This window comes from Leptonotus elevatus, chromosome 2 (assembly GCF_054856555.1).
Source record: "Leptonotus elevatus isolate MCC_2025b chromosome 2, RoL_Lele_1.0, whole genome shotgun sequence".
Classification (NCBI taxonomy): Eukaryota; Metazoa; Chordata; class Actinopteri; order Syngnathiformes; family Syngnathidae; genus Leptonotus; species Leptonotus elevatus.
This window is the reverse complement of record NC_141240.1, coordinates 10,845,605-10,872,028: the sequence shown is the minus strand read 5'-3', so window position 1 is coordinate 10,872,028 and position 26,424 is coordinate 10,845,605. Positions and strand designations below refer to the sequence as shown.

Here is a 26,424-nt window from a genome sequence, read left to right as displayed (position 1 = left end):
CCTTCCAAGGCCTTCAAAGCGCTTTACATTTTGACTACTGATGACGGCATCAGGAGCAATTAGGGATTCATTATCTTGCTCCAGGATACTTAAACATAGTCACACTGGCCTGGGATCGAACCCACACTATCAAAGTCAGGAGCAACCACTGTTCCACTGATCTACACCGCCTCAACAACAACTAGATGTATTGCTATTGAAATGTCGACAGCGTGGTGGAAAATTGGAAAGTTTCTCCTTCACCAGAAATGAGGGTGTGGTCAATTTAACACTCAAGGTAATGCTATTCAGGTTACACCCAACATCCACCCCAACACTCAAGGAAATGTACTCTGACAGTGTTAAAATAACACTGCTTACTGCATTTTTGATTGAACACTGGAAATGTAACAATGGCCGATTTGCTCTGTACACAAATTTTAGCTATTTGTGTGAAGAGCCGGTCCCAAGCCCCTGTAAATAGCGGTGATTGAATGTTGCTGATTCGTGATCGGTTCCAAAATCCTGATCGCATTATGCACGGTGAGTGACGGCCGACCAACTGTTTTCAGTGTCTCACTGAATTTGCATTTATCAATAAACCACGAGCAAACGAGTACAAACAGGTGTCCTACTTTTAATAACAACTTTAAAATTCAGGTCACTTGTGATCTTGCTCTTACCCACCCATGATGGCTCATATTTCCCATTGCTAATTTCATGAGTTTATCAACTACAAATAACTCCTAACTGATATTTGTTTCTTGCATTGTTAATTAACAAATAATGTTACTTATTCTAAACACTTAATTTTTTCCCCATGCATGGAACTAATTATAAAAATGATGTAGAGCAATAGTGGTCTTTTTTTGTTGCTGTATTTAATTACCTTCATATTACTTTACACTTGTACATTAATATTTTCTGTTGAAAATGTAGATTTTATATTCATTCTAGTTTTCAAATTACTATTATCGTCATTCGTTATTCTGGAGATTTAGCTATTGTTTATTTTGGTGACTAGAATTAATTAGCTAATTAATTCGATTTGGTGAACATTATGTTGTGCATGTTCGTGTTCAACAAGCGTTCCGATTAGCAGCCTTTTGAAAATAGGATAAAGATTAAGGACGTTATGGAAGTCTGAAACTCAAATTCTATTTTTTTAAGAAAAAAAGATTGCAGTAATACACAGGCCATACATTAAAGCAATAGTCTTTAAGACACTGGTTGTATGTAAAACAACTATTCTTTGAAATGTTATGCAAATACCTAAAGCATGTTTGTGTGTACAGTGTTCCCTCACTAGAACGCGGTTCACTTTTCGCGGCTTTGCGGATTTTTTTGTGTATATTTTTTTTTTTACAGTAATGTACATATTTTATAAGATTTATGAAGGTTTGAACATTGATAATGTTTAAACAAGAGAGAAATGTGAGAAAATGTAAATGTCTCAATGAGAAAAGTGTGTGAACTGTCAGGTGAGGGGTTTTAGAGCCTTAAACATTTATAATAAATGTAAAACATAAAGCGAACTACTTTGCAGATTTAATTTATTGCGGGCATTTTTTGGAACCCAACCCCAGTGGAAAATGAGGGAACACTGTATTTTTACATAGTTATTGAGTTTTAATGCTATCTTTAAATGGGGAAAAAACGGCTCAATTGATTGACTGAAAAGTAGGAGGAAGTTCTCATTTGGCGAATCAGCGCGCATAGACGGAAGAGGGGGAAGTGATACATCTTCATTCTGCAAATCAGCAGGCTGGATTCAATCACGTGACTCGGTGGCGCCAGCCGTGAGGAAGACGGGAGAAGTGTTTACAAGTGACAACATGGAATCGAAGTCTCGTATTAGTGACTAATAAATTTAGCAAGACTTAAGTCCACGTCCCTAGCCTGGAAATAATTTGGGGTTGACAAGACCAAAATAATCGTAACGTGTGCCGAAAAATGCTCGCTGTGAAAAGCACCTCTGTTCCAACACAGACCATATGGAGGATTACGTGACTTTGAGACTCCACAAGTACGACTACCGCTAAAGATAAGTGAAGCAGCCGAACACAATCAGAAAATCCTCACTGCATTGAGCTAACACACACTGTAATTGACAAACCAGTAATTGACAAAGCAGGTAAACATTGGCAATGCCTCACAAATGCCGCCGTTATGCAAGCGAGTAGAAGTTGACCGGATGTTCCAATCCATATTGGCTTAATATTCAGTTTTTACACACTTGTACTCCGCATCATAGCTACACATTTGCGACTATTTCTCATGTATTATGTGCAGGACAACTTCAGAAATTGCCTGTCAAAAGATCGTGGCTGCATTTGTTGTCATTACAATATATGCAGGATGCTGGCTCTTTCTAACTACATAACTCTAAATATATATATATATATATATATATATATATATATATATATATATATGTATATGCCCCCCCCCCCACTACCCCCCAGGCCCCATTGTGACTGCTGTAGTAAACAGCTTTTGTCGTTGTGATTTATGTAGTATTTGGCAGTGATTAAAATGTGATGATGTAAATCGGTGACTGTGAGGGAAAGTGCTTTGGGCACAATATGGTGTAGTTAAAGGCGCTAGATAAAAAGTAGTCCATTTACCAGATCTGTTATTATGAAATAATATAAGACATTTAATTGACAAAAAAATCTGAAAAAGCTACGAAAACACCTCATATAGCCTGGAAATAATAATAAAGCTATCATTGTTAAATGTTGCCATAGAATATTGTTGTAAAATATTTTGCAGTAGATCTATTGAGCAAATTAAAATATAAACAATAGTTCAAAAACGCTGTCAATAATTATTCTGTGAAGCAAGTGCAGATTTACAAGATTTTTTTTTCTTGTCAAAATATCGCTAGTTATTTTTTTAATATCAAGGTATTTTATTTTGGCCCATATCACCCACCTTTAATTCAACCTATTTATCGTTTATCCAAAATGAAATTTAGTTCCAAGCTGTGAAATTTTCAGAAGGGGATTCAGGTTCACTACAACCTGAAAACAATGCATTCATTTTAACAAGAGAGCATGTGACTCTGAAATGTAAGCCGTGTTAACCATTAAAAAAAAATATCCTGAAATTACGCCACATAAATTGAAATATAAAATTAGCTCTATGAAATCATAAAGTAAACTGCAACACATTAGATATACAAAACAGTGGAAACGCGTGGTCAAAATGGACGATTAAGAATAACGCTTGTGAAAATGCTCAACATGCCCAAGCTCCTATACAGGCAGGTCCAGTATAGTGGGGACCCATACTTCACATGTCTATCAATAACACTTTGGTGTACTGTACTCAGCATTTCTGGGTTCAGATAGTTGTCTAGTCGGCTGATAGCTACTTTCTCTTTTGGAGGTGACAACACGGGAAATCAGCCTGGCACGCATTGGTAAAATCGTCGTTAACCAAAGCCATTATTATCTGAATAGTCAAGACATTCAACTAACCAAACGATAAATACATTTTCATAATCAAGTGCCAGACCTTTAAAACGAAGGAAAGCGCTCTCGCCCACAAACACTTTGATATTGCACAAAAGAGCAGTTGAACAGACGAGTTAAGCAGACGACATTATGTATAGCTCGTTTGGCTAACGGCTACGAGCTCGTCTATCTAGTAATCTGCTAATGTACTAAGACAAATCTAACCTTCAACGGCTGTGTGTTGTTTTGCGTGGACGCCAGGAGGAAATCAGAACGCATACCTCCGACACAAGTGGATTATTATCCAACTAACACTGGAATTGTCCTGTTAGCACAACCATCCATTTTGTCTTGCTCTACTTTCAGGATATCGCGAGACTTCTGCGAGTATGAGTTTCCGGTACTTGTTTCCTTTTCCGTTTTTTTTCCATTAAACTTTATTTAAAACATAACGGTAAAATTACAAAGGATATAAACGCTAAATAAAATAAAACCAGATTAAAAATATAAATAAATAGAAAAGGCAGTATCAAATCAGACAAATTTGCACAAATTTTATGTTTTGACAGCTTTTTGATTCGTACAAGTCAAGACCAGAATAAATGGTTCTCTTATCTTGCCGCATAGGTTGTAATTAAGATCTAAATCTTTCTTTAAAAAAAATATATATATATCATTTTTATTATATATATATCATTTTGTTCGGAATGAAGAATTTGTGTGGCAAGAGCCAAACTTTCTCCCAGATTATATTGCCTATAAAGGAAGACCAGTATGATAGAAAATAAGATACGGTAGAACAGGGGTAGGGAACCCTGGACCTTGAGAGCCCCTGTCATGCTTGTTTTTCATGTTTCCCTCCAACAACACACCTGATTCGATGAACAGGATCGTTAAAAGGCTTCTCCAGAGCTTGCTGATGAGCTATCGTTTGAGTCAGCTGTGTTGGAGGAGGGAGACTTGGAAAATAGGCAGGACAGTGGCTCTTGTTGCAGTAAAGGTGGATGTAATATATAGAAGTTTAATTAAAACTAAGCGAACCAATCAGCTGCAAAATATGGGGAACATGTTTATTTAGCTCACGAGCTATTTTAGCATATTTACAATATGTAAACAAGAACGAACACAAAATCAAATTCGACATGCTCGTGTAATCATAACCAGCCAAACCTTAGTTTCTATTCAAGTATACACAATTTCAAACAGTCTGACCGGAATTTACGTTAACTTTGGAAAAACAGTTTAACAGACTTCACCCAGTACTGACATTCATATGTGTATTTTAGGTCAAATAAATTTTAGACACATAAAAATGTGGTTGCATCAAAACTTACTATAAAACATAATAAATATTGTTCATGTATCTTCTTACAAAAACTTTTTACACTTAAATGTTGTAGATCTTTTTCATAAATCACATCATTTTCTTTACTTAGACCTATACAAAGTGGGATGAAAAAACAAAAACATGACATGAAAAAGGACATGTTTATCAAAAAAGAAAGATGCAAAACCCAGAAAACTTCTGATGGCAACATGATAATTGAGAACCAATTATTCATGGCTGTTTCAACATCTCACATGGTATGATGAATAGCAAATAAACATTTGAGAGCAGCAATGAAACATGTTAGTGTAACAAAGATACTGCAGTTAGTTACGATCTTGTTCAGACAAGAAATTAAGTGGTAACATAACGATAACAAAACTACAGTATGGCAACATAGAGAATCAAATTTGTTTTGTTTTAACCAAATATTTTCATATGATGAATTATAAAAAACTAACAAAAATGTCCTCCAAGCATTTGGGAATGGAAACCAAAATGTGAACTGTCATAGAATAAGCATTGATGCTCCAAGTGTGACACAGCAAGGGCCACAGCAGCCTTGGAATACATGCCATCACGTGGAGAGGCAATTATGCCAAAGTAACCCCAGCACTGTCTTTGCTCTTGTCAATATATGTGGGAGAGCTGCTTTTTTCGGATATGGATGACGATGAGGAGGGTACGGCTGCTCCTGCTGGGGCAGTCAGAGTTTGTGCGACCGGGGAATTGCCTGTCGATTTGGCCAAAGTGTCTGTGTTGGGCTCCGCCTCTGGTTCTTGTTGTGAAGCTGAAGCTGTAAGCCCAAGAAAAACACATCAATAAAATGACCCACACACTGTAAATACAGTTGTGCTTGAAAGTTGACATCTAATAAGTGCACTATATGGTGAGAAAAAGTTTAATGCCCATAAAATCCAAAATATTATTGGAATTGTTTTGATATTTTCAGAGGTTGAAGTTGACACTAGTAGAGATGTGAATTTTGATGATGATTCATTAAATTAGTGCGTAATTAAGTGACATTTAGTTTTTGTACATTTATGTTATGTTATGTTTATGTTTTGGGTTTTGAGTCAGACAATAAATGAAGATTATTAACTTTATTTTGTTGACGATTCAACACATTAACTGGAAACCAGTTGGTATGATGGGCTTATTACCTGACTGCGTGCAGGACTTCATGTGTTCGGGCCAGTGGGCTTGCTGGCAGGGATAGTCACAGTAACTTGTGTTCCAACAACAATAGAAGATGGCCTCCTTCCTGCAGTTGGCGCACCACTGTTTTTTTTTTGTCTCATCCACAGCCTGCTGCTTTTCCAATTCCATCTGCTTTTTCACCTCCGCTACCAGCCTTTCTCTCTCCTGCTCCAGACTCTGCCGCATCTCTGCCATTGTCAGTTCTATGTGACAGTTGCATGACAACAAAGAAACAAACAATCTTCATTCTTTCTAAATTGAAGGGCGTTTTACAGCAAGGCGAAATATCCGTGAATGCAATTTTATAGTGTCCTCCTCCTAGGGTAGTCCGTCGATACGACGATAACGTCCCTAGCTCCAGATGTAGTAATGATAAGATAAGTGTGGATCATTGTCCCTAATTGTGAACACGCTAATGGCTGCGGAGGCCAAAAAGACATGCACACCGCCTCCCACAAGTGGGACAGGGAATCCCATCACCGGGAGGAAGGGGACCACGTGCCAGGAGCTCGTCCCTGCGCTGCCGGCGAACCTCACGCTCATCGGTGCGGCTGGCCTCAAAGTGCAGCACACCTTTGTGGCAGGTATTGCGCCAGAGGGCCCGGGTGGCTGCGAGGGACTCCAGGTTGTCTAGCGGGATGCTGCATTTTTTCAGGAGGACTTTCAGGTGAGCATGTCTCCAGCATGCTCTCAACACCATGGTGGACACTTACTCCCAAAACTTGGTCTCGTTGTCAACACTCGGAAGACCGAGGTCCTATTCCAGTACACGGCACGTGGCGATCGCCCCTCCCAGCCTTCCTTCCTCGCAAAAGTAGACGGGCTGAATAGTGTAGACCAATTTTTCTGCCTTGGAAGTGTACTCTCCTCTTCTTGTAGTCACGAGGAGGAAATCCAGAACCGAGTCCGCCGAGCCTCGTGTGCCTTTGGGCGACTGGTTTCCAGAGCTACAAAAGTGGCCGTCTACCGGGCTGTCTGCCAGTCCCCCCTACTCTATGGCTTTGAAGCCTGGACTCTGTACAGAGCCCACGTCCGGAGACTGGAGGCCTTCCAGAGCCGATGCCTTCAGCGTATCCTAGGTCTCACTTGGGTGGATCGCATCCCTTATGTTGATGTTCTAGCAAGATCAGGATGTCTGTGCATCGAGGCCACCATCATCCAGCGCCAGCTCCGAAGGGTTGGGCACATCATCCGGATGCCAGAGTTTCGGCTGCCCCGTAGATTGCTCTATGGAGAACTGAGCTCCGGTCACCGTCCCGTAGGCGGATAACGGAAACGATTTTAAAGACCACCAAATTTGTAGTGTACACTTTCATATGTTGACATTTACTCTGCATAACTATTGCAAAACAAAAATGATCGGCCATATTTATATGCCGAACAGCACAGGATTGTACACCCTATGATAAAAGAAACATACCCAGATTGTGCTTCATCTCAGACAACTCTTGTTGATGCAACCACTGAAGTTTCTCGATCTCTATCTTCAGCCGTCGAATCTATGGAACAACAAAACAAGTTTAACGGCAATTCTTGTACGGTGTTATCAAGTGTAATCACTAAAACATTCACCTCTGCGATTGTATTTCCCGAAGTGCTTTTCGAAAGGTCATTGTAGATTTCAGTCATTGTTCCTTTTATTGAGTCCATAATCTGCAAAGGTTTTATCTTGTCAATAATTGTAATCAGTAAGTGAACAAATAAAACTACCGTAAAATAACAAACCAATTAAAGGCATCATGCTTTTCACAATATATAACTGCAGTTAGTCTATGTTAAGGACTTACTTTGTTGGTGTATCTGGCTATATCTGCAGCTGCATCTGCAGAAGCAATGGGGATTGGCAAGTCTCCTGACAAGTAAGAAGATGAGCTACTTGACGCTGAAGTACTCTGAGGAGAGTCTTTCAATTGAACTAGATGGGTTAAAAAGTAACAGAAACATGTTAAACATGTTCACAAAAATATGGCAAATTCGATATTTTTGACATCAATGTTAGTGCGTGTAAATACCTTTGGCCGCTTGTCTGGTCTGGTAGCGGGTACTTGAAGAATTCTGCTGAGACTGACTTTGTGTCTGCACCTGTCCTTGTGACTGTGCAGTCGACTGCTCTGCCTGTTGCTGCTTCTGAACATGACCCTTCTGAGAGGAAGTCTGCAATTTGGTGGGATTCCAAACGACTGCTCGCTGCACAGCCTGGACTGTTTCTTTAGGCAACAGGGGGCGCTGTTTCTTCACTGCTGGTGAAGTTGATGCAACCGAGGTGGAGGGAGTGCTTGAAGTGGTGCTGGTAGTCGAGGCAGAACTGGGCTGGCCGGATGGGGCGGAGGGAACGGGGTTGAGAGCAGTTGAGGAAGGCTGCAATCCATCTTTCAGGGTGGAAGCTGCTGCCGGAACTGCTGCACTGGAAGTGGTTACCTTACCTGGAAAAAATAAAATATTGAGATAGGATTGAAATGTGATGATTATTTCCTCTCAAATAGCAATAATGGAGAATCAACTATAAAATGTCTTACTCTCCAATTTGGCAGCATTGGTCTCTTTGGGGGTTTTGGTAGAAGAGCTACCCGTGTCTTTTCTTGACCTCTTTGAGTCACGCGCCCCGTGTTCATCTCCGAGGTCAATCACCAGCTCTCTTTCAGAATCAGAGTCTTGCTCTGCCACTGAGGTTGCATTAGATGTTCTCCCCTCCTCTGAGGCCTTTGGCTTGTCAGTGAGGGGCTGAGCCTGAGTAACTCTGGGCTTTTCTTGAAGGGTCTCATCTTGTCCATTGCTACTCTGCTTCTCTTTGATCTGGGTAGCAGGGGTGGATTTTTCCCCCATCCCTCCAACAGAGTCCTTATTCTCTGCTTCTGCATTCGCTCTGGGCCTCTTTCGATCCACTTTGACCTTTTCATCCTGTACAGAGCTCTTTGGCTTGTGTTCCTCGTCACTGGCATACTCGCTATCACTAGAGTCAGACTTATCAGAGTCTTCTGTGTCACTATGATCCACACCTTTATATACATCTTCAGAAATGTCATCTATCCCTGTATAAGAGGAAGATGAGGTTAAAGTAAAAAAAAAGTAAAAAAAAATTTTTAATCCATGGCTGCACAGTAGATAATAACTATAGAAACAGAAACCACAGTTAAAGCAGTAAGGTCTTCTTTTGCACCAAAGCAACTTTTAACAATTGAAGATATAGACAGATAGTAGGATTCCGTAAACAATCTCGGAGCTCGTTTACTTCCAAAATTAAAAACATAAATCAGGGTTCCTATAAGTTTCTTCAAGTTAAATTTAAGACTTTTTGAGACATTCAAAATAAACAAAAACTTAAAGGTGTATTCAAGGATCTTTTGTCGCTGCGTCTTCTGGGTGGATCATCTTAACTATTGGTTCTTGATCCCGTCAATCAATCTGCTGTAACGACTCGTGCGTGTTCGTTCCTAGCTGCGCATGCGCACTTCGAGCGTTTGTAGCATGTAGCCGCTGAGCTTCAGATTCAGCCATTCATTGGTGTAGTTCCTCACCGCATACTTTGAAAATGACTGAGAGCCGCAAGAGGACATCCGTTTATGAAGCGAGTCCAGCTACAGAGACTGATAAAGATGAAGATGAGCTCACACGTTCCTGACGGGATTTACTTTTTTTTTTAAATCTAGTAAAGTTTCTAGTCAACTCCTTGTAAAATTTAGTTAATGTAACCTTTACTTTTGCTTTTCAAGTAAATATCACTAAATTTTTACAGCGTAGGCGTTTCCCCCTGACGAGCAGGAGAGCTGGTAGGATGGTCTTCCGCATACGCATTTTCAAAAAAGTGACAATTATACTTTTCGAGAAGATCATTGAATACACTTTTAAGACCTATTACGCAGCCATATCGGCAAATAAGTTATAAAAACAAACAAACAAAAACTGTATCTGTGTAGTAATGGTATTGTAGCACATACGTTCATTGTATTTTAACCATAGATGGTAACGATTTTGACCTGGGACTCCGCTCCGATTATTTAAGCTAGGTTATTTGATCTAAATGACAAATAACACATTTGAGGAGAAACGGGACACGGATAATTTACATACAGCATAAAATTCAAGACACATATATAAAAATTCAATACTTTTTAAAGTATTATTTCCAAATTAATAAATTCAATGCTTTTAGGAATTTTTAAGACCCTGCGGGAAGTCGGGAACCCTATCAAATCCCTGTAAAATGTATAGCTACTAGCGCTACTGTACCTATTGTAGTCTCTGTGTTAGATATATGCATGTGCCTTTAAGAGGCAGGGCCTGGTGGAGTCGTGTATGACTTGAGAGTCTGCATACAAGTGACTGGGCGAGAGCTGTGGCCGAAAGCAACTTCAGTGTTAGTGTGCTTATTGTGTTTTACTGGTCTGCTGGCATTCAATAAATAGCTGAAAAAAAATCATCGGCAACTGTGGCTCTCCTTCCCCACATGTGAGGGCATTACAGTAAGGCAGAGCACGTTTAGTTGTACATAATAATTCATACGAAAGGCGAATCGAAGTGCTTTACAGCGACATAAAATTAAAAGAAGGCGCAGTAAGTAGGAAGGTATAGCAGGCAAGTCTACAGCAAAAAAAAAAAAAAACATTCATTCATTAACTTTCCGAATCACTTATCCTCACTAGGGTCATCATGTGTGTGCTGGAACCTTTCCCAGAACATTATCTTAAAAATCTGCACATAGCAGGGGAGCGAACGATGAACTGCAGTACTTGTGTAAGCATTACACAAGGCTCTGCAACAAAGAGAATGCTAACACATCACTGGAGGCTGGTCTTCCAATACATATATGATGTATTCGATCTGTCTATGCTGTAGTAATATTTGGAAGCAACCTGATTTTGATCCGAGAATATCCAATTCCATGTGTTTTTTTTCTTTCTTACGAAGCCAATATGCGCATTGAAATTGTTCCACAGAATAATGAGTGTATATATTGTGGGGAAGTAGAGACAGAAACACAATTCTCCTTATTATAAGTCATTATAACATCCACATTTCTGTGCAGATATTGCCATAAAGTTACTACATGTGACAAATTTCTCAAAAATGCATACAATTTAAGTCACAATCACGGGATGTGTAATTACCCAGCTGAGCCTTGCAACTTTCAATAGTCTTGTCGAGGCTCCTGGTGGGTCTCTTTGGCATGGGGAGGGCAGCAGACCCCGATTGTTGCTGTTGTTGCTGCTGCTGCACACTCTCGCTCAACTCTCTCAGGTCCATCTCAGCTTTCACTCGATCTGAACAGAAAATAGAAAAGTCTATCATTGGGTGGGCTGGGCTATTTGTGATATTGCCAATATGGGATCATTTTGTGGCGCTGACCTAGGTTGAGATTGAGGATGCCACCTGTGGACGCTGGCCTCTCCTGCTTGGGGACCAAGGTAGGGTTGAGTGGCTTTGGGCTGCCTGTCAAGCTGCCTGCTGGACCAACCTTTCCTGAGACAGGAGATGCTGCAATTACAACAAAATGTATTCTAGCAATTTCCCTTTTCTGTGTATTTGCTTAAAATGTGTAATGTGGAGCCAGGGAAGAGACAAGAGCAATTACCGGTGCAGTCCATGGATTCCTCTCCAGTGCTGTAGTGAAAGGCAGAATTTCTACTGGCCTTTTCTATATCTTGCTCTCCGTCGGACCCCGTGTGAACTGAAGAGTTTGTACTCATAGGGGATCGAGGCATGTCTGTCATTGAGACTCTCCGGTTCATACCGCTGGGTGTGGAGCTCTTAGTAAGAACCATCTTTGGAGATGCCGTTAAATCAAAGTTAAAGCGCAGTTTATCAGGTTTCTCCGTTTTTACTATACCAGCACTGGGATTAGAAGGGTCCAGCAGCATTTGAAGCTGATTGGTGGGCGTGTACGGAGTCCGAAATGGCGCATAGTTAAAGACTCCAAATTTCTTACGAATGTTTTCTACATAAACTTCCATTTCTTGCATGGCACTGTTGAAAATGCTCTTTGTCTTCTTGACGGAGAAAGGGATCTCTTTGGACATGAGGTAGCAGTTATTGATGGGGACCCAAGCTCTGCGGAAAAAGTAAGGCACCATTCATAAGGATACAATTAGATACAACGAGACTATATTTTGCTCCAATGTAAGTGATATACTAATCTCAGGGGTTTAGCTCACCTGTCATGTTGTCCAAAGAACCGTGCATCTACCTGCCCATCCTTTTCACGAAGAGCTTTTGCTGGCCAGAAAGGAAAGCCTTTCAGCTTAGCCCACACCAGTGTATGAGGCTGACTCTGTTGATTTCAAAGAATAACAATCAAAATCAAGATTAAACACACACATATTCCAAATCATGTCAATAACGTACGCATGGCTCACAGAACCAGTTGTCCCTTTTTTGGCAGGAAGACAGGTAGCACTCAGGGCATACTTCGATCTCATTCATCTAAAAAAAAGCAAAGCATGATAAAGACAAACATTACATTTATTCATGAATTACAAACATAAAAGCAATTATTCAAATTGAAATGAATAATATTTATTTACCTCATGCTCACAAATCTTGACGATGACTTTTGCTGTTGCTGTTAATTTGTGATTTCCTGGAGCAAATTAACAAGCGCAGATTGTGATTTTCCAGTATTACTTTGTAAACAAATTTATTGTGTGAACACGTCAGTGGTCTACCTCCATTATAAATGATGCAATTGTGTAAGATCCACTTCATATCAGCCAGAAAGGCTTCGGTGCAGCCATACATTTTCTTCTTGATATTCTGTTTTAAAACAGGGGTTGAATGTTTCATTATTGTATGAAGGGTAACTTTGTATCTGAAAAATAAAATAAAATACTACCTTCTCTAAAGTAGACAAGTCCATAGGGTGAAAAATGTACTCAGCATAGTCTGGATGCTGTTCCAAGGACACAGGCTTCTGAAAGGGCTCCGTCTGCTCAGTATGGATAAGGAAGATTTAATGTATCAGAAAGAGTATGGGTGTGTTATTTCAAGTTTATATTTCATGCAGTTATAACAATATTTCGACTGTATGACTTACCCCAGGCTGTTTAATCTTTTGGAGTGCAAATTTGAGTAAGTAAGAGAGTTGGTCTATATTCAACATGGTCATTGCTTTGCTCTGTGTTTCAATGCATTCAGCAACTGTTATTTTCTGCAACAACAACAAGTGTTTTATGAATGACAAATTACCAAACAAGGACTGATTTCATCAATAATTGATTGAAGATTTACACATTACATTATCTACAATGTGATTGCTGTACAAAATGTAAAATGTTCAGAGTGAGATGATCATTGAAAGGCCACTCTGTGCATTTCACCAAATTATAATGAGAGTTGCAAGGTTTGGTGCAACAGATGAAAGCAATTTACTGAAGCCTCTTCTGCACCACATCAGAGAGCCCAACACCCATGGCTAGCGCCAATTCTATTTCTTCCGCTGGCTTCAACATTAGAAATGCAACAACACAATACTTACAGAGATATTAGCAATTTTGTATTTATGACGTGATCTTTTTTCTTTTTGTTTGCCTTTTACACACAGTCACACAGTCACACACGCACGCACACACAGACTAGGGCTGAGCAATTGCCGGTAATCGAAATTGAATCATGATTTCTCACGGAAATAAAAAACATCTCAATCAAAGAAAAATGTGTTATTGTGCGACGTGTGTTTGCAAGTTCCTGCATTGTGAATGCACCCTGAATGCACTATGTTGCTTGTGCAGGACAGTGTGACGAATGTTATTCTGCCCCATAAGCTGTTTAATGACAGCCCAGTTGGAGTTAAACTACTACTACAACTAAAAAATACAAGACATACTCTGTTTTAAAACATCGCCAGTGCAAGCACTAGCTGTCAATGTAAAATCCCACTGACTAATCAGCCTAATAGGAAATCTGCATTGACTTGTGGGAGTAATTTTCCATCAAATAACAAAAATTCACAAACAAACGCTGCAGTAAAAGATACAGATGAATAAATAACAATAATCAAAAGGATATATTTATAATCTGTGAAAAACTAGTTATGCCTGTATTCCATGCATTCACGACTCAACACTGCCCCTAATAGGTCAAAGGCGCACATAGCAGGAACAGCAAATATTGATTTTTATTTCCTTTTTCTTTTTATTATTATATTATTTGCTTTGTTATATGATTATTTTGTTCTTTAACTCATTCACTCCCTGCTATTTTCACCGAAGCAATCCTGTTCGCTCCAAGCCGTTTTACTGGATTTTGACTGATTTTGCAAGGCCCACAAAATATTGTATCCTATTGCTATAAAAACGGGGAACCTACCAAAAGTAGGATTAGAGTCTCTTCTTTCATCAGGAAAAAAAGAGAGTATATTTCTATCTGTTTTTGTTCTGCACCTATTAGCATTAGAATATAGCTAAGTTTCATCATTATTCACAAATCTGTATAGAACTGTGGGTAAATTAGCTTTTTTTTAACATGGCCCAGGTTGATCTCTTTTGCTCTGCTGCCACCTGCTGGCCGTTTTTGTAATAACTACTATTTCCTCAACCAATCTGCCGTTGAGAGGCTGCATCAAAGCCTTCTGTGTGCTCTAGCATAAAAAACGTATAAATATGTCTTTGGGACACTTACAACATTTAAAATAGAACGTATTGATAAGTTTTTGGGAGCAAATTAGTTAATTATGATTTCAATATCAATCAAAAACATTGTGATTATTTTATTTTCTTCATAGTCACGCACCCCTAACACACGCACACACACACATGCACAAACACGTATCCACTGAGATACCTCACACTCGGGACAGAACCAGTCGCCCTCAGGCTCAGCTGGTAGTTTGAGGCACTTGGCATGGTACACCCTGGGGCAGAGCTCACAGCAGAGCACCTGGCCCTCGCGGTGGCACAGCCAGCAGTAGAAGTCATTCCTGCCGTCCTGCGGTACAACATCAACAGGGTCTGTGGTGAGTGCTGGCTGCTTCATATAGTAAAAGGGACCATGTCTTAGCTCTGACTGAAATGCAGGTAAGAGAAAAAGGGGGCAAGTTTCAAAAAACACGCAGGAACACAAAAAGGTGCAGTGCAACCAAAATTAGGCAACAATACAGTGAGGTAGGCCAGGTAAGCAAGGACAGAAAATAAACTTTCAGGAAGCTAATCTCTATATCCGATCATGTGACAATTTCAACTGCGGGTCAAACACAACTGGTTTAACAAGTTTAGGGACTGAGCTCTGTGAAAATAAATGACGATCTTTTTTTTCCATTACTAAATAGCTCAGAACCCGACTTACTGAATCTGCTAGATGAAGGCTAAAACAGATTGTTTTGAAATAATCATACGTTTTTATAACAGACTTGCTTCTTGCAAATATTGTCATGTTAAGTCTCCTATTTACAGTATCAACATGTAGCGTATTCAGATCATGTCTATGCTTACATCATAGCAAGATCCAGCATGCAGAGAAAGGTCAAATTATCGGTCGTGATTGAACCAAAGTTGATGTCACATGTCAAAAAGCCTTAAAAACCACCAAGTACAAATTATAAAGTATAAACTGTATGAGTAGAAATTCACTTTGCATTGACCATACATTCTTCAAATCACTTTAACCACAAGATAATAATAATTTTCACAACAGGTTCTAGAAGAACATTGTGTCCAAGTTTAAGCTTGCAATGTACTGTTAGTCACATTCAAAATTTCCAGCCACTCATTACATACAGTACATTTTGTGCTACACGTTTGAAAAAAAAAAGTATGGATTGAGTTTGCGGGATGAAGTTCCTTATCTTTCAATTGGATGGCAGAACCACCAAACAGTGTTTGGTTTAAAAAAAAAAAAGTTATATTAGTGCCAATCTCTGGTGTTCAAGAGAACAAGTGCAAGCACAAACCTCTGAATTTAACTCCCAACACACTGGGTTCTGAAACACTGGGTCCCAATTACCTGGTCTTTGTTAGAGTTCATGGCCCCAGGCTTCTTCTTTTTCTTGAGCGGACTGGAGGAAGTGTCAGACGGAGAGTGTCCATTGGACGAGTGGGTGGGACTGGACACCCTTCTCTTCTGTGGTGCCAGAGAACGTTCAGCTGACCCCGGTGGATCAGGGGCTACATACAGACGCACAAACAGGTCATCATACATAACTCGTGCCACGCTGAAGGGCTGGGGTACCAATCAACTTTAACTTTACTTCTTTACAAACACACGAAACACAGACTGATTAAAATAATCAAGATAACATTGACAACATTATAATTAGTACAGAAGTCTGCATTTTGTGTGACAGAATTATGATCATTACAGTGAAGTAACACTTAAGTATGGCAATTTGAGTATACGGCTACATTAATGTATTTGGCAGAGATGGACAGTACGTCTGGAGTGACGGACTGTTCGTCGGTCCGTCGCCAATGACCCCACATTTATCTGCCGAATGACAAGAAACAAACAAAAAAAAGGCGGACGAAGCAACGACAGATGTGGGTTTTCATCCGTCAATGTAATTGTCACTCACGAGGTTAAGTACCATCGTACCTCTCACAGGTGGGCCGACGCCTGTTTTGCTGACGACTGAAGGAAGCACACTTTGCATGTCTTTGATATGTTTGTTAGTGTGTATTGCTTAAGAAAACTGCATTGAATAATCTGTGTATAAGTGTGAGAGTGACTAATCCCATCAATAAAGGATCTCTGCTGAGACTTGTTGCCTTGCTGGCTGTGATTGGTTTAGGACGCGGAACCAGCCGAATTTGTAAAGATTACGTCACTTCACTTTGCCATTGTCAACAACACAAATATGCAACATTTGTTTGAGTCTAATATTTTATTTATGTATGTTTATTTATTTACATAGAAACATTTATGGTTGTAGGATTCTGTTAAATCTGGGTGAAACTATTTATTTCAAGAATGTTTTGTGAACAATTACTTCCTGTTTGGGCACCTACATATACTACTTAGACAGAGCGCGAGTGTCTAGTACTCGGTTGCAAGATGCACACAGTATGTTATATTTTGTTTATTAAATGTAATGTTTATATTTATTTATCTTTTATTATTAATTTCTGTTTCACTGTCTGCTGCTGATGCTTGCCTAAGTTGTCTTCCACGCTGATTTACATCTATACGTCATGTATACATATAATCAAATAGAGGCACTACAGTAAATGGGAATTGAATGCTTAGACCTGTCACTTACCTTTGGATCGTACAGATGCGTCCATCCCTTCTACCACATCCGGCTCTGTCTTTATCTCTTCCTCAGCCAGACTAAGGAGAACCAAGCAAACATCCAGGGACAAACAGAAACAGAAACACAAAGTCAGTAAGGGTGTTCAAAAAACATGGTGGCATTAACAGTAAACAAGTGGAAAACCACCTAAGGCACCCAGGTCCCAGAGCATCTGTCAACAGAGACTCGGTGGGGTTCCATTGTTATATATTCATTAAATTTCAGCATCTCTGAGAGCATATGGCCTAAATTCAAATCCTTTCCCAGTCATCGGTCACAAAACAGATGCAATTTGTTCTTTATGTGGAAAGAGAATGGCAACAGTCACCATGGCAACCTTCTTGTCTGCTAAGCACTAGTCCACATGCAGAAAGATAAACATGGCTTTAGCATGGTATTGCCCCGCGCCTTCAGAAGACATTACAGTTTACAGCGTTCAGTGCGGCTGACAGAAAATTGTTTTGTTAGCAGTAGATTCCTTACTTACAAGATGGACAAAAATAGTCCTCTAAACATTTGAAGCCCCTGAAGGACCAGTCATTGGTCCCATTTGTATGTGCAAACAACATGGGATCTGTTTACAAGTAAGTCTGGATGTATATTTTTAGCACAATTTTTCATCAAACATTTTTAATAGAGGTTATACACATGCTACATTTGACTTACAGTGGGCTACATTGAAAGGCTGACTTTCCATATTCCTTTTTTTTAACACTTAAAGCAAAAAGGACACCAGTAAATGCTAAATCGTTTGCACCAGCTAATGAAAGAGACGTCTTTGTAACTTATATATGGTCTTCATTGATGAGCCCACAGATGGAAATCAACTAGCAAGTCACCCATTTGACTAGTTCAGAGACAGTTCGGTGCAGTTCTGGTAACTAGTGGTGAGCATGATGAATTTCAGGCTACAACCCAACTATGTAGCACATTTCCCAGTTTTTTTTTACTTCTTCCATCTGAAAAGAGTGTTCCTCTTGTATCCTTGTCCAACCAGCAATATCTGTTCATCTCATGGGTTTAACTGCATCAAAATTGACATTATGATTCCACCAAACATTAAACCCACACTATTCCTTCATCCACAAGATTACCAAAAGCAGTTGGCAAGCCAAGATAGTAACTTACCATTGTCAAGACTGCTTAATACCAGCTTTTAATCAAGCAGAAATTCTAACTCTGCTTTTAAACTTTTTTTTTTAGAGAAACTTGAATTGGATCCTATAGGTCTGACATGGGTTGAGCAGAGTTCCTTTAATACTGTGGCATATGGGTATCTGGTTTCATCCCACCAACAGTCACACACTCACGCATGCACACACCCCAACCCCTCCAGGGCCTTCCTCTTCCGGACTAAGTGAACAAACGAGGCCCACATGAAAATAAGAAAAATGCTAGCAGAGTCCTTCTGCTACATGCACGAAGCACTGAAAAAGAGAGAGCCTTTGCCTTGCGGAGTTGCTCGACAAAAGGCCTGTGACTCCTACACACACACACACACACATACACATCATAGCCATAAAAAGACATTCCTTAAGGAACCAGGAATTTAGGATGTAAAAATGTGTGGTGATCCAAAGAGCATTCTCAGATCAGCAGCAATGATCCATCACACGAGCAGGTAAATAAATCCTCAGCTGATTCTGGCATAAATTCCACACAGCCGCATGTTGAAAAACACACAGACAGAATTCCTCTGTGCAAGTCGTACCTGACGGATAAAACGAAAACAACCCTGACTCAGTGCCTTTATATTCCACTCCTGTGAGAGACGAGCAGGGTTCTATCGTCACAGAAAATGGAGGCCACAGCTTGCTCCCCTCCCCCCTTCTCCTCCATCCCCCACTCCCAGGCTCAGACTCAGACACTGGCACATCCATGCAGAAGGACCAGAGAGAGCTGTAGAGATTGCAATCCTACATACAAAAAAAATTAAATAAATATATAACAGGTTCAATTATGACGATACAAGCTAAATACACAGACAAAAGAATAATTGGCAGAATGCCTTTTACAAAATAATCCCCCAACTGGTCTTTTTCTTGTTGCCTTTGAATGCAGCAGTCTCACAATTATTAGACCATACTGGGGGTAAAAAGCAGGCAGGCCCTCAGACAGAACCCTAAAACTCAAAACACAATCATTAAATAAAATAAGCACATGACTGAAGAGGTAGCTTCTCAAAAGAGCAGAATGCTCCAGAACGAGGCACACAGGAAGCAAATGGGATTTCTAGAATTAATGTAAAAACATCCCAACCACCGACACAAAGCCCCTGGGATATTATCAGGGTTGTATTATGGAACCCCCTGAAACAAATGTCACTGGATTTGTCAAGACAACATGCAGGCGAATGAAGCAAGGTCTGTATTTAACATATGCAAAAGTAAAGACTCATTTTACAATGCAGTCGTTTTTAAGCTATCTGCTTTTCCTAATCAAAATGCAAGTCTTTTCACGTTGCAGCGTCAAAACAAGGCTGCATTAGCAAATAAGCTCCGAATGTTCTGAATAAAAGAACAGGATTGACCTGGATTTTATATAAGGCTGAATCAAAGATGGCGGTGGAATTTTCCAGAAGGGCCTTCTCGCTGCTGCTCTCCCTCTGCTTGTCAATCTTTAACCTCTGCTGCATTTGCAATTGGCTGGAGGGCCAACAGGGTGGAACGTTATTGGTCAGCTGAGTTATGCCACACGGATCACAGTGTGCCGGCTCCCCTCTTCAAAAGCATTTTTTTTTTTTTGCTGCAATGCAGAGATACCCCGCCCCCCTCACACAAGACAGTTCATTTCCATTCAGTGTACCTTGTCCTTCTTGATTATGACAGTATAAATCTGAGTTGACTTTAAAAGGCCCTTTGGGAGATATGTGGATCAAATGCATCCCCCTTAGTGGCTTTGCTATTCAACTTCTGCATGTAGAAAATAGGTGCAAAAATTGGTTGTGAACACTATGACGTAACCTACTGCATACATTTAAGTTAGTGCAACACTATAACAATGGCTGTTTTCAGGGTTGCATGGTAGCTCACACCTATGTATAAGTAAATATTGACATTACAATGAAAAATATACTTTTCTGAGCTAATTAAATACAATTAATCCTCGGCTTGCTTCTCACAGTATATCGTTTTACCCTGTCTCTAGTGGGAAAAAAACATGACACCTACTGGAATTCATCAATGACAATAAATTAATTAGTATCAGTAGGGTGGGGGGGGGGGGGGTCGAAACTACTGGTACATGTTGTACTGACCTTAACAACCCCCAGAGATATTCCAGGAAACTAAACCTACATTCGCATTAAAGATGTTTGACTGTCAGGTCATCTGTGTGAGGAGTACAACCTTAGCTGAAAAGAGATCCCTGAGCACAAAATGGCCACTGTGTGAGGATAAGAGAGAGGAAGAAGCCGTTTCACAATAGCGCAGTGTAGCCGGTGTTGCCTTGGAATGTAAACGCAAGGCCTGTGGTTGTAAATCAAGGAAACCAGCGTCTTTGTCTTACTTTTGAAGTTTAGAAAGGAATAACTAAAAAAAGAATCCACCTCCAACTTAAAATACACTTTGTAAGGGATCATTTCACATAAATGGAGAGTGGAATGCCATCCAATAAGATTACATTTGTTGCCAAAATGTGTATTTTACATGCCAACTGATGTGGTATACTTGAAATTATGTAATATTTCTAATTAAAAAAAAGATCTGTACTTTTTATCCACTGTAAGCAACTTCTTCTCCCCAGAGTGTCTATTCCCTGGCCTGGCATGACGCAGAGGAAAACAACACAGAGCCAATCTACTTACAAAGGGTATATAACAACCCCTCCACTCCTCCTCCTCTAAAACCCATCCCCCATTCTTTCTCTGCCAGGCTACAATAGAAAGGAAGGAGACGTGGGTGCCATTTTAAAATCTAATACTTCTCTGCATTGTTTAAAAAAAAACTAAAAACTAAAAAGGAAAAGGATTTGCCATGGTCCACTTTTCCAACTCTATGGCAGCCTGCATGTCAGGGCCACCCATGTGACCCTCAGACACAGATAGAGAGCAAGGGTGAGAGTCGTTACCCAACCCCCCACCCTCAGCACAGTGAAACACAGAGGCCTGGCGAGGCCTCCAATCCGCCCCAGCTCCTCCTCCTCCTCCTCCTGCACACTAAACTGATTTCAATGTGTGCACATTCGTCATGAAACCAACAGTCACCACAACAACGAGAAGGAAGCCATGCTGTAACGAGAGAGTTGAGCTAGAATACAAAGACAGAGCTTACCTCTGTGGATGCATGGCTGCCTGACACACTGTTATGTCAACACTTAAAAAACATGGAGGACACTCTCAGCCCTCAGCCGGGGAAGGCTCCGCTCTTCAGGCAAGGCGATCAGGCCCCAGTGTTGTTAGCCAGATCCTGACTGGTTGCCCTCCACGCAGGCAAGATGATACGCAGCATCTGATTGGCCGAAACGTTTCCTGAGTAATTATCTTTGTTCAGAGCAGGCAGGGGCAGCTCTGTGAGTGTCAGAGACAGAGAAAGAAAAATAAGCACACTCCTAGGCCTAAAAAAAACATGTAACATGACTAATATCAACATGTTTAACATACAAACCACACGTAAGCAGTTTCCAAGAGTAGATTGTGGTTGAAGTTGCCTTCTCTTTTGCCTAAGTAGGAAGAAATGGGAGCAAGACAAGCAAGATAGAAGCAAGACACCGTGACTACTCCAAACAAGCCTGATTTTTTTTTTTTTTATGGAGAGGGCCTTTGTTTAAACTCCTCCCTCCCTTCTGGTCGTTTTCAGTGAGCTGTCAGGCTGGGGCTCTTCACCTATGACAAAAATACAGACAAAATAATACTGTTACACAATGCACAAAATTGTTTTTTTTTTTGTTTTTTTTACAAAGAGTACTAAACGAATGCTTATGATCTGCTTTTCATTAATTCTCACTAAAATAGCAATATTGTGGCCTAAAGACAAAATTAACATACAGTCAACCCTTGCTAATCACTGGAGATAGTGACGCCATATGAGTCTTGCCAATTGCAATGTATTGGATAATTAAAAAGCTTTTCCCCAAAAGCAAAAAAAAATTAACGCTATACATAAAACATTCAATATACTTTTGCCATGAAAAATGGGGAGAGTGAGGGACAAAAATATTAAAAAGGGCGGCATGCCTCAGGAGATAGAGTGGTCGTCTCTCAACCCGAAGGTTGTGGGTTCAGTCTTCAACCCTTGTGACCATGTTGAAGTGTCCTTGGGCAAAATACTGAACCCCCAGTTGCTCCTGATGCTGCGTCATCAGTACTAAATGAGGGGACCGTGTAAATGCACGAAAGGTATTTCCGATTTTGTGCACAAATGGGAAAAGGAAAAAACAGATAACAGGCAATTTAGACGTTTCATTAAAATTAAGATATTTTCATGTGCCGCAGGGTGATTGAGCCGGAACAAAATTTGAACCAGAAGACACCTTAAGCTTCACCTGACTCACGGGACCTTCACTTATTTCAACTGAGCCTTTTGCATGAGCGCTGAATTTTTTAAAGTGATTTCCATGCAGTTTGTTTTGTTGCAAACGTCAGACTAAAACTAAACTGACTTGGAAGGAAATAGTGTGTTTAACTTGAAAAACAAATTCTCCCACTTAAAATGATGACAGACAACTGTAATTTTCATCATAGGTGCACTTCAAATGTGAGTGACAGAATGTAAAAAAAAAAAAATCCTGGAACTCACATTGTGGTTTAATTGTGGTTGGAAAGTTGGTATTTGGTCAGTAAAACAAGTTCAACTCACTACTGTTTAATATAACCTTTGTTGGTAATGACAGAGGTCAAATGTTTTTTGTAGGTCTTCACCAGATTTGCATACACTTCAGCTGGTATTTTGGCCCATTCCTGCATGCAGATCTGCTCGAGAGCAGTGATATTTTAGGGGTGTCGCTGGACAACACAGACTTTCAAGTCCCGCCACAGAATTTCTAAAGAGTTGAAACTCGCTAGGCCACTCCAGGACTTTAAAATGCTTCTTATGGAACCACTCCTTCGTTGCCTGTGTGGTGAGTTTGGGAAAGAGGTATTGGCTGAAAATCTCATGATACAGGGCCCCATTCTTCTTTCTTTAGCACGGATCAGTCGTCAAGTCCCCTTTGCAAAAAATAGCCCCAAAGCATGATGTTTCCAGTTTCCACCACCATGCTTCACAATAGGTATGGTCTTCTTGGGATGCAACTCAGCATTCTTCTTTATCCAATACGACAAGTTGGTTGGTTTTGGTTTCATCTGACCACATGACATTCTCCCAATGCTCTTCTAAATCATCCATATACTTCAGACAGGCCCCGACATGAACTGGCTTAAGCAGGGGGACACGTCTGGCCCTGCGGGATTTGATTCTCTGTCGGTGTAGTGTGTCACTGAACCTTTGTTACTTTGGTCACAGTTTTTTGCAGGTCACCAGGCCCCCCGAGTTGTTCTGGGATTTTCACTCTCCGTTCTGATGATAATATTTTATCCCACGGGATGAGAACTTGCGTGGAGCCCAAAACCAGAACCCTGCTTATTTGTAGCTGACCAAATACTTATTCCCCACCATAATTTACAAAAAAAATATTTAAAATCCTACCATGTGATTTCCAAGATTTGATTTCCAAGATTTCTGTCTCTCACAGTACCTATGATGAAAATTACAGACCAATGTCATCGTTAAGGGGAATAACTTGTACAATCAAAAAAATAAATTTTGCCCCATTGTATACATTACATAATATCCAATCTTACATATTTTATAATAAGCATTATAAGCATATAATAATCATTAATATAAATACAGAAGTACATTTTTCAAAGTGTAGCATATTATTGAAAAAGAAAGTCTGATGTATTCATTTATCGATTTCCAATTTTAAATGACACTGTAAATGGCAACAAAATAGCACCATTATACCCATCTTTTGACAAGGGCTGCCACTTTGTAATTGTAATGAGGTTAGTTTTGAAATATGGTGTGGTCAGAATCTCATAAAAGGTGGATACAGTCAATGACAACAACATCAAAAAGTGGTTGTCAATGGCATATTTTGTGTCATCAATATAGGATCCGTCTCCCCTAACAGAGAGACATCCTCAGTGACTATAGTTTTACCATCTAACAGCCGAGACCTTGAAGCCGTGTGAGAACGATTAAATTAAGATTATTACATTATATTAAATTAAGATAAAATTACCCACGTGTCCGGTATCATAACTGCATGTCTGATGTTTCTAACAGACCAACCCGTGTAAAAATCGGGAAAGAATTCAACGAGTTATGATTGATTGGAGCCAAACAACTCCACCTCAATACAAGTGGATGCAAGAGATTCCCACCGGTTAAAGATGACTTGGGACCTTGTGGTTATTTACCGGTATCTCTACGGGAAAGACGACAAGATGGGACAGTCGAAAATTATGCGTGATGACAGAAAATAATTGCCACCAAAATTAAAGTGGGCATCTATACTTATGCCCACTTCAACCTCTGAAATGATATAACCATTAAGCAGTTTCATTATTGACCTTAAGTACAAGGAGCGCCTATGGAGAGGAAGACGTTAAAAGTAAAAAAACAACAACACTTCTGTCATTTTTAGCTATTAGCTAGTATTTTAAGTTATTTTGAGGAAACAATCAATTTAAACTGTTATATAAGCTGTACAGTGTACACTGACTACTTTTCAATGTGTCAGTGTCATTTCTTCAGTATTGTCCCATTAAAAGATCTAATCAAATTTCTGCAGTAATGTGTCACTTTGGTGAGATACTGTAGTCATGCATTTTCTTTTTCCCAATTGAGTCAGTAATTGTGAAGCCTTTTTAAATTTGTTTATGGGGTGAATAACATTACTGGGGCAGCACGGTGATCAATTGGTTAACACTACTGCCTCACAGTTCAGAGATTCAGGTATTAAGCTCTGTGTAGGGTTTGCATGTTATTCCACACATTCTATAAATAAGCTTTTTAGATTAATTTAAGAGTCTAAATTGTTCAAAAGCATATCTTATCTTAATTTCAGCTCTAACATGACGCTGGTGAGGATAAACAGTAGCCTACAGAAAATGGATATATAAAATTGTGTGCTGCTACCGTTCTCTTTGCTGCTGTAAAATTTGAATTTCCTCACAGAGAAGTTAATAAAGAAGACTTACATTACGTACTAATGAAAATAATCAGTTTTAGTTTCTTTGCATAAAAATATCTTGTTGCATATAGGCTACATAAAATATAGAATGCAAGTGATTTGAATGGATAGCACATACGTTTTACAGAAGTGAATGGCAGCCAAATTCAGAAATAGTAGCAAGAAAAGGGCTCAAACTAACAAACCTGCAATTAAGAGTCTCACAATACTGTACTGCCTATTTGCCGGGTATGCTACGATTAATACAATATGAAAAAGGCAAAAGCATGACATGAAGGGCAAGGATTAAACACGAGATGGATTAAGAGCGGTAGAGATAACAACATAAATGTGTCCTCTGAAACTAAACCAAGTCAAATGAAACATAATCGTTTTACGGTGAGCTAAAGAAGTACCTGAACTGGACGCGCTTTCCCAGGTCTATCGCACAAGGACGCCTAGCAACCAAAACAAGGACAAATAATGTTAGGCGAGTTCAACTCAAGAGCCATTAGTACAGCCTTAAAACATTTCAAATACATAGCAATGAAATGACAATTATACTACATAGGCATTTAAATTTACAAATAAGAGGTATGTGTTGAGAAATAGTTACCTGAGTGCAGCCATCCGCTCCTCCGTTGTGCACCAGTCTTCTAGCATTCGAGAATAGGGATTGGCTGATAGATAGACGAGACTCTGCTTCTTATCACATTGGCAATTGAAGATATTCAGAAGCAACCAAGAAACTAACTAAGATAAATAAATAAAAATACTAAAAAAATAAAAATATATGCATTTTTTCAAAAACACACCAACAGGTAACTCGGTGGATGTGGCTTTCTTGGTGGTGCTGGTGGTAGACTTCAAGCTTTGACGCAGCCACAGCACCCCCAGCTGGTGGGACCGCTTCCCTAACACGCATCGATGGGTCGGTCATTTTACTCATGACTTTAGACATTGTTCATAAATACTGGATGTTTCTTTTACCGGAAAAACAAGACGGCACTTTAAAGACTGACCAAGTCAATCCCAATTATTTACATATTTAATCTAAATGTGAATTGAAGCGAGATGATTATTAT

General features: G+C 39.8%; 2 protein-coding genes across 5 annotated transcripts in view; both read right to left on the bottom strand.

The window, feature by feature from the left end:
- Positions 1-3,814, bottom strand: part of LOC147178408 (uncharacterized) — a 53,830-nt gene extending 50,016 nt beyond the window's left edge. For 2 of the 3 annotated variants that reach the window (XM_086067815.1, XM_086067818.1), the window contains exon 1: positions 3,666-3,814. The gene's annotated coding sequence lies outside the window, so the exon portion shown is untranslated. The remainder of the gene's footprint in view (positions 1-3,665) is intronic. The other variant, XM_086067817.1, reaches the window with a different exon arrangement.
- A 682-nt stretch (positions 3,815-4,496) lies between these two features.
- LOC147178407 (MYND-type zinc finger-containing chromatin reader ZMYND8-like) lies at positions 4,497-26,198 on the bottom strand. Of its 2 annotated transcripts, none has more exons than XM_086067749.1 (23): positions 25,956-26,198; positions 25,756-25,797; positions 21,783-22,004; positions 21,454-21,689; positions 17,150-17,220; positions 15,898-16,058; positions 14,740-14,961; positions 12,995-13,108; positions 12,794-12,886; positions 12,627-12,714; positions 12,486-12,541; positions 12,307-12,384; positions 12,117-12,232; positions 11,537-12,012; positions 11,311-11,439; positions 11,073-11,225; positions 8,484-8,996; positions 7,980-8,390; positions 7,755-7,882; positions 7,540-7,620; positions 7,388-7,466; positions 5,931-6,170; positions 4,497-5,563 (listed from the first exon to the last, which is right to left on the bottom strand). In XM_086067749.1, the coding sequence occupies exons 4-23, from the start codon at positions 21,465-21,467 to the stop codon at positions 5,361-5,363; spliced, it is 3,426 nt and encodes a 1,141-aa protein (XP_085923875.1). In that variant the 5' UTR covers positions 21,468-21,689; positions 21,783-22,004; positions 25,756-25,797; positions 25,956-26,198; the 3' UTR covers positions 4,497-5,360. The 2 variants fall into 2 exon arrangements, with proteins under 2 accessions (XP_085923875.1, XP_085923876.1); XM_086067750.1 differs by having other exon boundaries at positions 14,740-14,883.
- Between the last annotated feature and the right edge of the window lie 226 nt (positions 26,199-26,424).

Coding starts and splice junctions, on each gene's coding strand:
- LOC147178407 (XM_086067749.1), bottom strand. Junction 11,440..11,536: donor GGAATCCATGGACTGCACCG/GTAATTGCTCTT, acceptor TTGTAATTGCAG/CATCTCCTGTCTCAGGAAAG. Junction 7,467..7,539: donor CGGGAAATACAATCGCAGAG/GTGAATGTTTTA, acceptor GTTGTTCCATAG/ATTCGACGGCTGAAGATAGA.